Source organism: Anas platyrhynchos, chromosome Z (assembly GCF_047663525.1).
Source record: "Anas platyrhynchos isolate ZD024472 breed Pekin duck chromosome Z, IASCAAS_PekinDuck_T2T, whole genome shotgun sequence".
Classification (NCBI taxonomy): Eukaryota; Metazoa; Chordata; class Aves; order Anseriformes; family Anatidae; genus Anas; species Anas platyrhynchos.
Window position 1 is genome coordinate 37,966,984 of NC_092621.1, and position 13,111 is coordinate 37,980,094.

Sequence of the window (13,111 nt, forward strand, 5' to 3'; positions counted from 1 at the left end):
AAAAAAAAAAAAAAAGAGATGTCATTTCAGTTCAGACTGACAAACACTAATGCTGTAAAACATTTTCCTCATTAGTAAATGTGACATTTTACAAGAAGTTGAATTACTAATTTTACATTTTGAAGCATTGCTATGGGCCACATTTATTTTTTAGATCTCTGTTGTGATGCAAAGCACTGGGGACTTCATAAGCAAAACAGAATAAACTTTAGTTTGTATGTACACAGATTTGAGTATTTATCAATGTTAAAACTGCATTTTACTATGTTAAAAATGTATTCTACAGTTATTGCTTTGCCTTTTATACTACTTGATTCTGTGGGACATTTTTCTCCATACAAGTCCCAAACTTCATTATCACAGCCCTTCAATACAAACTCTTCATCTCATGGAACAGTTTCCGTTATGAAAAGACAGCTTTCTCATCTATACTGTCTGCTTAACTTCTATGTACCATTGCTATGTGCAAAGTGTTTTAGCTATCACATTTCATTGGAACTGTAATCTCTTCAGTGATAGAAAAGCTCCATTGGATTTTCTTCATGTTTGTATTGACATAAGGTGACTTACATGTCACTTACAAGTGATATGTGACTTACATGGTGAGGTTGCAATTATATTTTGCATTTTCTTCACCTTGTGTACTTTCATTTCAGCACTGTGGCAAAACCAGGGGTGCACCACAACTTTTAATTCCCCTTTTAATTCATGAATCTTTTCAAGTATGGACTCCGTCCATCTTCCCCCTTCTGTTTTGCTCCCATTGATTCACACACCACCAAAATAACTTTGCTGAGCAAATTCGACTGAGCTAAAAAGGCTCTCATTTCATGGTATGGTGCTTTCACTGATCCATGCCAAAAGCTAACCTGAAGCATCACATCAGTTAGAGAGACTCAGCTCTGATTCCACAACCTTCTTTCATGTCTTTTGTTTTGCTAACAACTCATAAGAAACAACTATGCAACTATAACCAAGACTAGAAAAGATATTGTGGAGAAAGCTCTCTTTCAAATTTTCTACATGACAATCTATGTTTTGGACATTAAAGCCACACTTGGGCATCTCTTCTTAAAACTATTTGATCCATTTCTCCTCTAGGCAAGGATGTGGATGAAAACAGGCAAAGTCATGTTACACTGCATATTCTTTATCTTTCCATCTAAATAGAGGTTAGTATTTGTCTAATGTTGAGACAATTGTCATAATGTGCTATACACTAATCAGTTTATGCTCCCTGTTGGACTTATTCATGTAATTTATAGTGGTGTCATGAAGGTTTTATAGGAAAAAAAAAAAAAAAAAGATCAAGCCAAAGATCATTAAAGTGATTCATTAATTGAAATCCACAAAAGCAGTTTTTTACACTACCGATATGTCTTTCCTACTACAGTCACGCAGTGCAATCAAACGTTATTCACACAAGTAGTTTAGAAATACCAGATTTCAAAATGGTTCTTTCATTACATAATGGTAACTTATGTAAGGAATTTCTCCTCAATAAAAATTCCAACATTTAAAATTTTATAAAGCAGGAAATTAGTGATCCACATCTGAAGCAAGCACAGATCAAGTAATTGTGTGTACATGTTACACAGAGAGGATTTTAAGCATTAACCAAACTACCATTAAATGATTTTGAAAGTACACGAACCTTAGTGTTCCCTTGTTCACGAATACACATGCCATCTAATCTGCTGCAAATATTGGCATTAGATACAGTGATGCTCATAAATATAATAACATAAATACTGGTGTTTTAACATTCTCAAAGCCATGTGACATGCCTTTCTTAAGATTAAGCCTTTTGTTTTTAAAAGGTCCAGCTTATACAATACAATTGAATTTCCAGCCTGTTTTAATAATCATGAAATATTATAAACACACAAGCTGGACTTTATGCTACAAATACATGTTTGTATTTTGACATGTCTAAATCTGCACAAGAATTCCCAAACCCAGATTCTGTGAAGCCATCACAAGATGAATCACAAACACTTTTACCAGAACACAATATTAGACTGCTAGCTTTCTCTTCTCTTTAACATATAGAATCATTACCAGTGTTGAGTACCTTGCACAGCCCTCACTAGAGCGTCTCAATATTTCAGTGATATTTAATAATGATGCAGAAATTGGGCAGTGAGACTCCTGTACCAGCAGCAGCACAGAATACTGTATATAGGAAAAGACCTAAATGGTATAACATGAAAGGCACTAGAAAATCAATTATTGCCCTGATTTTCTGCTGTGCTCTGCAGCGTCTCACAGTTCAGGGCATAGTAATCAAGGCCAGCTGCCAACAGTGCAGAAGTGGTATTTGGAAGCTGGGTAATATAAAAAAGTTCATGGTGGTATGTGCATATGAACTTGCATATTTGCATGTAAACTACTGCACCTCTATGCGCGTAGGAAACAGAGTAAGCTGATGCAAATGCAAACACTTTTCCTTATTACTCTTGCAGAATGACCTACTGCAAGCACAGCCCCTGTTGTCTGAATGGTGCGTCTCTGCACTTGTGGGAACAGATATGAGTACAGTAGTCAAACTGCTTTTTCTTTTACTTTTACTATTTTTTAAATAGATTAAATAGATCTTAAAATTAAGATCAAGGGGAACTGGTAAAAAGTATACAGAAAATAATATTCTTATTTTAATCTCTCACAAACTCTTAAATCTAGAAAAAGACCAGGAAAACCAACAAACAATCTAACAAAAAAAAAAAAAAAAAAGAGAGAAACTTTCCTCTAAACATTGATACCATCCTATATGGCTCATCTTCATTTCAAAACCTGGATGATTTACAGAAGATTTGCAGACATTAATGTTACACATGGTTTTGTAGAGAAGCACAGCATGGTGATTAGTACATTAACAAAACTCCAAGAATAATATTGGACCTTATGCTCCAAGAATAGCACATAACTTAATAGCTTGGTATTGTCTCCGCCTCATTTTAATGGGAAGCAGAACCTTAGTGAACAGATAGTGTGTCAGTTCTTGTAATGCTATATGCCATTCAGGTAAACACCTCATGGTATGATATTTCATATAAAAAATGCAAAGGCTTTTGCCTCAGACACTTAGATGGATTTTCTTACCTTTGGTTCCATTGAAATGAAGCTGTGGGTACCTCTACTTGAGAGAACTGACCTTTTAATTGTTTTACTATGGTAGAAGTGGTAGTAATCCTTCAGTGTTCCAATCTGTAAGGGGAGGAAAAAAAAATGAGAGGGAAATTTAATTTATGGAAAGCAGTTCTCTGTTTTTCATTTTAAAGGTCTATAAATTATGCAATTTCCTGCTGTGCTGAAATGTTACTTGAACCCAGTGATCATCTTTCAAAAGAAGGACATATGATATGAAATGGATGGAGTGTCCTTGAGGCAGTAACTGCATAACCAAAGATTATAATTGAGCTGCTTAGTCTGTCTGTATCTACCTTTTTAATGTTTAATTTATATGCAGTACTTTAAGTAATTCTGTATCAATCTATATCCAAACTGTCTTCAAGTGGCAAGTATAAAAATCATCAAATGACTATATGGTTATTAAAAAGCATTCCATCTAGTTTGCTTAAGGAAATGTACTGTAAAATGCACTAGATTTGGTTATTTATATAATTAACTTATAAAAAGGACGTTCACAGCATCAAACTATACAACAGGAATAGACTCCTCTTTCTGCCTAAGATGGGCAAGAAAGAAGTAGAAAAAATTGGAAACATTAACCTCACACAGAGTAACGACTAATTTAAAATATAAAATCAAATCATGCAAAGTGCAAATTTCACAACAGCAAAATAAAATTTCTACTTACTCATCCCATCACTACACAGTAGCAATGTGAAACTAAACACAGATATGCTACCCAATTTGATAAAGAAACTTTCCCTTCTAGTCTCACTAACCTAAAAAAATTCATAACATGAAACTCCAGTTTCACACACCTATAAACAAACATTCAGCCTCCTTGTATTGAGGGTCAACATCTCACCAAGTCATATGAAATTTGACCTTCTGTTGCACTGTAAATCTTGTAAGACATTCAATAATTTAGCTAAGTGTTCCTTAATGTTGAGTAAAAAAAGGGAAAACTGAGCTTACTGTTATTTTAAGATGAAAATCAAAGTGACATCAGAAAATAGGCTTGGTTTTACAAATAAATCTCAATGAGATCATCAAAGAGGGTGGAGCAACAATGAAAAACTGTAATCTCAAAGATCCTGTATTATGAATTTTCATCTATGAATATATATGAAGGAAACTTGAGTGTTTAACATTAAAGGGTCAAAGAGAATGGGAAACAAGCCACTGAAGAACTCCAAGAATACGCTTTTAGAATATTAGAAAACAAAAATGTTGAGAAAACATCGGCATACACTAAGAAATATTCATAGAAATTTTTTGTTCTCATGGAGCACTTCTATATTCCATCTTGAAGACATAAGTGACATGGGGAATGAGGGAGAACTTTTTTGTGAAAAAAAACAACCATCCGTAATTCAAAATAATTCACCTAATTGGGAAAACTGCACCAGTGTCAAAGATATTCATCTCAGTCTGTTGAGTGTGTCCATCAATGTCTCCCTTTCAGAAAGAGTGACTTATGTTTAGTTTAAGCCCAATATCAAAACATTCAGTTATACGAAGTTGGTTTATCATAAATTGAATAGGAATTTGACTAAGGTATAGTCAATTAGTTTGAATAAGGTATATTAGCACTGCGATAGTAATCTCCATGCTGCCTTCTGTTTGAAAGGTGATTCAAGCAGAAGTGGTGTGATTCTGTCCTATGGAAGAGCCTGATCTCATATCTGCCCATGCATGTCTGTGAATAACCCCCCTTTAAACATACAGGGAACAGTCTTTTGATGGATATCTCAAAGAGCTGTGAGGTCCTGGGGGTGCTGAGACTACCCAACACATGGTCCTCTGTGGGCTGAAATGTGTTGCCAAAATAAGTGGCAGAGATGGTTCTTTGCCCAAAGACTACCATACTCTTTTGGTGCATAGGAGCAACACCACCCGAAGTCACAGAAAGCAAAGGCAGGGACTGGGAGAATGAGAAATTACCCACTGTAGAATATAAGGTTCAAGACCATCTAAGGAACCTAAAGGTGCACAAGTCCATGGGACTCAATGAGATGCATCCACAAGCCCCAAGTGAACAGGCGGATGAAGTTGCTAAGCCACTGTCCATCATATTTGAGAAGTCAAGGCTGTCCAGCAACATTCCAGTGAAGTTGCCACTGACTGGAAGAAGGGAAATATAACCATCATTTTTAAAAGGGTAAAAAAAATAAGACTCAGGGACCACAAGCTAGTCAGTTTCACCTTTGTGCTTGGCAAGATTATGGAGCAGATCCTCCTGGAAACTATGCAAAGACACATGGAAAATAAGGAGGTGATTGGTGACAGCCAATTGTTTCAATAGGGAAAATAATTCCTGACAAATCTGGTGGCCATCTACGATGAGGTTACAGCATTGGTGGATAAGGGAAGAGCAACTGATGTCATTTATCTGGATTTGTACAAAGCATTTGACGCTGTCCCCCATGATATCCTTATCTCTAAATTGGAGAAACATGGATTTGATAGATGGCCCACGCAGTGGGTAAGGAGTTGGCTGGATGGTCACACTCAAAGAGTTGCAGTGGCCACTCAATGTCCAAATGGAAGTCAGTGACAAATGAAATTTCTCAGGTGTTGGTATTGTGATCAACACTTTTGTCAGTGACACAGTCAGTGGGACTGAGTGTACCTCAACAAGTTTTCTGATGACACCAAGCTGTGTGGTGCGGTCAACATGCTGGAGGGAAGGGATGCCATCCAGAGGGACCTAGACAGGCTTGATAGGTGTGAACTTCATTATGTTCTAAATGCAAGGTCCAGCATAAGGGTAAGGGCAATCCCAAGCACAAATATAGGCTGGGTGAAGAACAGATTGAAAAGGAGAAGAACTTGGGGGTATTGGTGGATGAGAAGCTCAACATGAGATGGCAACGTGCACTTGCAGCCTACAAAGCAAACTGTATCCCGGGCTTCATCAAAAGAAGCATGTCTAGCAGGTCAAGGGATGTGATTCTCCCCCTCTATTCTGCTCTCGTGAGACCCCACCTGGAATGCTGCCTTCAGTTTTGAGGCCCCCAACATAAGAAGGACACGGACCTGTTGGTGCAAGTCCAGAGGAGGGTTATGAGGATGATCAGAGGGCTGAAGCACTTCTCCTATGAAGACAGGCTGAGGAAGTTGGTGGTGTTCAGCTTGGAGAAGAGAACACTTCAGGATGACCTTACAGCAGCCTTCCAATACCCAAAGGGAGGCTACAACAAAACCGGAGAGTGACCTTATACTTTTTAGAAGGGCATGTAGCAGTAGGACAAAGGGTAATAACTTTAAACTAAAACAGGGTAGATTTATATTAGATATAATGAAGAAATTCTTTGTTATGAGGGTAATGAAGCACGGGAACAGGATGCCCAGAGAAATTTTGGGTGCCCCATTCCCGGAAGCATTCAAGGTCAGGCTGGATGGGGCTCTTAACAGCCTGCTCTAGTGGTAGGTGTGAGAAATAAAGTACTATCTTTGCAGTGGAAAAATTCACTAACTTTGTATATTTAAAAGTGACTGCGCAGGCATAACAGTGGGGAGTGTGTTAAGCAGATAAGGGGAAGGTTCCACTGTCCCAAAATAAGAAGGATAGCTAAGAAAAACAAAACAAGCAGCATGAAATCAGTAAAAACAAAAAAAAAATCACAGGCTCTCTAGTCACAAAAGAAGAAGAAAAAAAAAAGAAAAAATTAAAAATTAAAGGTTGGTCAAATAAAATTGTACTTATATGGCATAGTAACGAGTGTTGAGTAGTTTGTGAACCTGTAGTACTCAGCCAATGAAGAAATAGGAGGAATCAAGTGTTGGGTAATAGGGAATATAAGGTTATGATATACTTGTGCTGTGAATTCCTGCTTGAAGGATGCACACCGTTGAATCGCGAATAAAAATGCTACTTCACTGAGATCCTCACCTGAGCCTGTTACTGGCTACAGATTGTTTCTCACAAAGGTGTCCCTGCTTTTAACGAGATGTTCTTTAAGGTCCTTTCCAATCCAAACCATTCTATGATATAGCTTGAGTTAGATCGAAAATCAGTTTCTGTGCTGATGTTAGCCCAAAAGGAAAATAAGGACATTAGTGTATACGGCTGTATCACTTGTAACTATATTAACTAGAGTTTATTTTCAGTTGAACAGCCTGTAGGACAATGAATGTCATAACAAAGGTTATGGACCTTTTAAGGACCTTGTCACCACCAGGAATCATGGACTTACAACTGTGTGCACACAATAGTATGTGTATCTGTGTGCAAGAACGTGCATTATTGAAAAGATACAGCTCAAGTAGGTAATTCAGGTAATTGTATTTTACTCCTACATAGCACTGCCTAAACAGAAACTTATATTTTAGGGATTTTTATTTAATTATTTATTTTTGTGCTACACAAATCTCGACATCACCCAGTTCTCTATGGTTTGTCTTGTATAAGTTTGGAGATCTTATTTATTTATTTAAGGTCAAACCATAGCTGACACCTTTGAGGGCATCCACAACAGCAGAATTAGGAGATGGCCAAATTGGACTCCTGGAGGTCATACAGTTTAGCAGCACTAGTGTCCTGGTTAAACCATAACAACTAGCCACAACAGAAGAGACTAGAGTGATCTGCTTGCTCTACATTCTAACCAAAGAGGGAAAGCCTGAAGCTTTCTATTGTCTGATGGCTGTACTGCCTCAGAGACCTTGTACTCAGGAGACAGAAGAAGCCTGTAGAATTACGTGTGGTAATTGTAATGTCATGCCTTCGAGGTGTGGCCAGTTTTCATATAATAGCACTTAATAAATAATAATTAGTAGTAGTAGTAGTAATAATAATAATTATTATTAAAAATAGTGAGGTCTACAGCTTTAGTTCATAACTGTCAATAAAATAAAGGAATCCCTAACTTTTTAAATGGAATTTAATTCATATGCACTAACTGCCAGTGCCTCTCACAGTAAGGTAACACCAATGTTATTAAAAATTTTATTGCCCTCTTTTCCCTTAATGGGAATTTACTTAGACCTTCCAAATCCTTGGACTACTTGGAGAATAGTTAAACTATGGAAATATAGCACAATAAAATTTATCATTATGGATGTTCTTGTTAAATTGTTTTTTTTTTTTTTTTTTTTTTTTTTATAATTTAACTACCAGGTCTTAGAGGCACCCTCAGAGGAAAAGCAATGCAAAGACAGAAACACCAGACTGCACAGCTAACCACCTTAGAGACTGATGGCAATTTAGCTGTTTTATCCTTGGGAAATCTTTGTAATCTCCTTTTTGACCTGGGAGACCCGATCTCTTTAAAATGAGATGGAGAAACATTCCTGAGGAATTGCCTGGTGAAAAGCAAGGAGAATGGGTGGCAGTAGCCAGGGAGACCCACTCTTTTTGGAAGTAAGCTTCATCACTGAAAACTTCAAATGGATATATACATAAATTTTAAAAGTACTATGCTACACTTATTCAAGAATAAAATAATTCACAGAAATTACAATCCTACAATATAATACTAGAATCCCAGAAAACTAAAGCATCCACATATACAGATTAATTTCATGTTTATTAGGCCTGGTTTTCTTTTTAAAGTTGAGAAAATGGATACATTGAAACAAGAGATAAACTTTGTCCTTGGATTATATTTGTTCCATATGCAATTTCATATTTTAAGGCAGTATTAAAATAATCTAGGACATAATTACTGAATGAATTCATCTAAGTTCACATATGAGTGTCCTCACAAACTCTATGAGGAAATATAAATGCTAAAGTTACCAGTTAAGTATACCTTAAGGATGTATTTATAATCTCTAAACTGACAGATATGATTAAGCTCTCTGAAACTTCTATGCATTAGAGCATGAGCAGGGAAGTTCTTCAAGTTAATGGAAAGGAGCACAAGAAATACCTTCCCAACAGTTTCTTATCTAGTGAAATAATACACTGATTTTTATTTATTTGGTTTTGTTTTTGAAGAGAAGAATTACCTGGATGTCTGGGCTCAGACTATATTTCTCCCAGGATTACTATCATCATCTCATTTTGAAAAAAATACCTCAACTCTGCTTCAATTTTAAAACATTTAAAATGTCACAATACAAAGAGGAAAGGATGTTTTGCAGCAAAACATCCTTTGTTTTCGGGTCCAGAGAAGGGCGACGAAGCTGGTGAACAAGTCCTACGAACAAGTCCTAAGAACAAGTCCTACGAGGAGTGGCTGAGGGAGCTGGGCTTGTTCAGCCTGGAGAAGAGGAGGCTCAGGGGCGACCTTATTGCTCTCTACAGGTACCTTAAAGGAGGCTGTAGTGAGGTGGGGGTTGGCCTGTTCTCCCACGTGCCTAGTGACAGGACGAGGGGGAATGGGCTTAAGTTGCACCAGGGGAGTTTTAGGTTGGATGTTAGGAAGAACTTCTTTACCGAAAGGGTTGTGAGGCATTGGAACAGGCTGCCCAGGGAGGTGGTGGAGTCACCATCCCTGGAAGTCTTTAAAAGACGTTTAGATGTAGAGCTTAGGGATATGGTTTAGTGGGGACTGTTAGTGTTAGGTCAGAGGTTGGACTCGATGATCTTGAGGTCTCTTCCAACCTAGAAATTCTGTGATTCTGTGAAAAATGAACACATTTCAGTCCAAGAAGGTTGAAACAAAATGCATTGGTATCATAGCTTTTGTCCCTGTTTCACATGCCAGTGAAACCAACTGAGTATTACAAAGCATTTTAACAGAACCAAATATTGACACAGCTTGCAATACAGCTTATGCTCCTTTGATGCACATCATGCTATAACGGATGTGGAGGAGCTGTGGTCACAGCCCTAAATTCTGACCCCTCTTGGCCCACCTTTATCCACAGGTGAAAACAGGTTCAATGCTACTACAGAAAACTGTTGTTTCTTTTCCTTCTTTTTTCCTTACAGACTTAGGATATATTTCATAGACAGGGTTCTATTCTAAGCATTTAGAGGCAAGAAGGCCCTGCAAATGCTGTTAGTCTTCATGGCCCTATGCAAATTAAAGCACCCATATCTTGAAAAAGCATGTTCATCCAAAGCCCGGCAGCGAAATTGTATACTGTTTTTTGTTGTTGTTACCACTTGTTTTCCTGTAAAATACTGCACTAGTGACCACATTTTCCTAATATCCATCTCTCTTGCCCAAAATCTCACCGTTGAGACAGCATTCCACCGAGCTAAGGCTGGAGGAGCAACCACCATGAGAGTGGCTGCAGAGCTGCTGTTTTGTCTGGCCTGTAGACTGACATGGGGGTTCTCTATCTCTCATATTTAACCTCTAATCAAAAGTAGTGTGTTTGTTTTGGTTTGTTTGTTTGTTTTTCTTTGTTTCATTGTCAACAGAATAGGGAATTTCACTTACTTATATATCATTCATAAGAAATAATAGCAAGGTTTATCCACATACGGCACACCACAGTGAGGTACAACACTCTCTCTCTTTCAATTCTGGACAATTTGGGGCTCCCACATAGATCAGAACATAAAACATTTTAGAGACAGAAAAGGCTCTCAGGACATTACTCGGCCTAAAACCTCAAATTCCAGTTTGTTTCTATCCAAATATTTAAGCTGTCTGCTAGTTCCCTATTGGGCTGGTATCATACACTACCCTGCATGAGTTAAAACAGATTCTTTAATAACAGTAAAAAACAAGCAGAAACCACTAGCACTGGTCTTGTCTTGAGCTGCAGAAGCAAGCAAGGTAATACTACTTTGAAGACAAGGCTAAAGGATGGAAATAATGATGTTGAGTCTCTATATTACGAGAAATATATACATTACAAGAATATCTACTGGGTGTGGGGAAAAAGTGCACTTTCGGTGTTCCCAAACTTGGCTATCTGAAAGAGTTCGAGCAAGGTGACGTTGGTATGAACACACATCACCTCAGACTACAGACCCAGACTACACTGAAAGCATGAACTCCAGCTATGCTCAAACACACAAATAACCCAGTTCTCAGTTCTATTTTAAGCCCAATTAGCTAATATAAATTCAACAGCCCAAGTTGTGCAAACAGCTCTGTATGTGCTCGAGGTAATCATAACCTAACTTGACAGTTCATATCTCTTCTCCTCTTATGTTCCTTTCCTCTCAGGTTTACTGCAAGGGGACCTGCTGCATCTGCAGAGTGCTGCTGTTTCTGAGCAGTGACACCCTGAACAAGCTGGGCTTGACCTGACTCATCAGGTCTCCTCCATGGTAATTCAGATACAATGAAACAATAAACACCATCACCTCAATAAAAATGCTATACTGTAACCAACAGTTCTTGCTTAGCTTCTTAAATCTAGGAAGTCTCTGGAAGACAGAAGAGTTCAGCCGGAAAAAAAGGAGAAACCCTCCTGGACCACTGGCATATGGAAAACAAACAAAACCTCAACACAAACAGATAAATTAAGCCACATACCTGTTGTAATAGAAACATCACATTTTCCATATAAATAAATCAGGTTATATCTCTTCACATTCTAGGAATGTGCCAAGACTTTACCCTTGAAAATTCCTCTCCTTTTCAGACAAGGAAAAAAATTCATAACCTTACTGAATTAATATATGTCACTCCTGACTTCTTTTGTATTTTTCCTTTGTGTTTCAGCTATTTGGGCACTTACCTTGAACTCAAAAAGTACCATTTGGATTTTTAAACGGTGATGTCAAAAAGGAATAACAGAGTCATTAAAATAAAGTAGCTCTACATAATGTTCTCTCAGATAAGAATGCTACTGCTGTTGCCTACATCCTGTTGCATTTTACTTTAAAATTAATGCAGCACACTAAATCTTTTAATGGAAAATAAATAAATAAATAAATAAATAAATAAATAATAACTTCTATAGTATTTAAACTTTTATCGTGCTTTGCTAATAGGATAAAAAATCCTGAAGTGAATTTTAATTTCTAATACTGAGTTTTTTTCTAAGTCACTTTGCAAATTTTAATGTGAATTTGAATCATTATGCATATGTTAGGAAGCTTTAAAATTCTCAGATTAAAAAGAACATAAAACATATCAATTTGCAGCAGAAATTCTTTACATAAGTTCGTATATTCCACTGTGGACTACTGCTACAAAAATATTCTTTTTAGTAGATTTTCTTGTCAAGGCTTTTGGTTGGGTTCCAGAATATAATCTAAATATAAAGTCTTAAGTATCAATTCTAAACAACAAGTAAAATTTAATTCAAATTAGAATTCATATTTAAATGTAAACTATATGTTCCTAGTTAGATTCTCCAAAATATTTTAGAATTTCAATGTTCTATTTTTTTAAATAGAGAGATGTCCTGCTGTAAATATATTTTAACATATACTTCACAAAATAAATAAAAAATAATTTTCCTCTACAACCAGTAATTGATTCATAACTTCTATGAAATTCAGGTACATTGCACAAAGCTTCCTAGACCATACTTTCAGCATACAGGTTACTTTCCACATCTGTGTTTTAAAACAACTTTTGTCAAATGAAATTCTGCTTTTGGCAACTGCAGTACTTAATGATTTTTTGGTAACCTTATTTAGTATTTGGAATTAATTGGAGAAAAAAAAAAAAGAAAAAAAAAAAAAGAAAAAACACTAAAAAACAAATACCAGCATAAAATATTTTGTTTAAGTAAAAAATAAATGTTTTAGAATGTAACACAGCTAAATTGTAGTACAACTTTATTTGCAAGAATGGGAAAACATTGATTTATAGAGAGGTTATAGGTCTCAGAAGTATTGTGAACCATAAAGTAAGTTCACATATTAAAAAGATATTAATTAGAACTGTATGACAGCTTTATGTTAATACACACTTAATCACACTAAGAATAATTGATTTAATCTACCCTACTAAACAGGATGAACAAATCTTCCAAAGAGGATTGTGGTAGCATTTTTGGATTATATATTCATTCACATCCTGTAAATTTGGGAATCTCTCCTGTGAAAGGGGAGGAAGGTTACCTGTTTTTATTTAAAAATAAAACTGTATACATATTTGATCGTATTTAA

At 36.5% G+C, this 13,111-nt stretch overlaps 1 protein-coding gene across 2 annotated transcripts in view; it reads right to left on the reverse strand.

The window, feature by feature from the left end:
- PCSK5 (proprotein convertase subtilisin/kexin type 5) overlaps window positions 1-13,111 on the reverse strand; it is a 265,069-nt gene that overhangs the window by 234,620 nt on the left and 17,338 nt on the right. For both annotated transcript variants that reach the window (XM_038169846.2, XM_038169847.2), the window contains exon 2: window positions 3,103-3,207. In XM_038169846.2, the coding sequence (XP_038025774.1) occupies window positions 3,103-3,207 (105 nt within the window). The remainder of the gene's footprint in view (window positions 1-3,102; window positions 3,208-13,111) is intronic.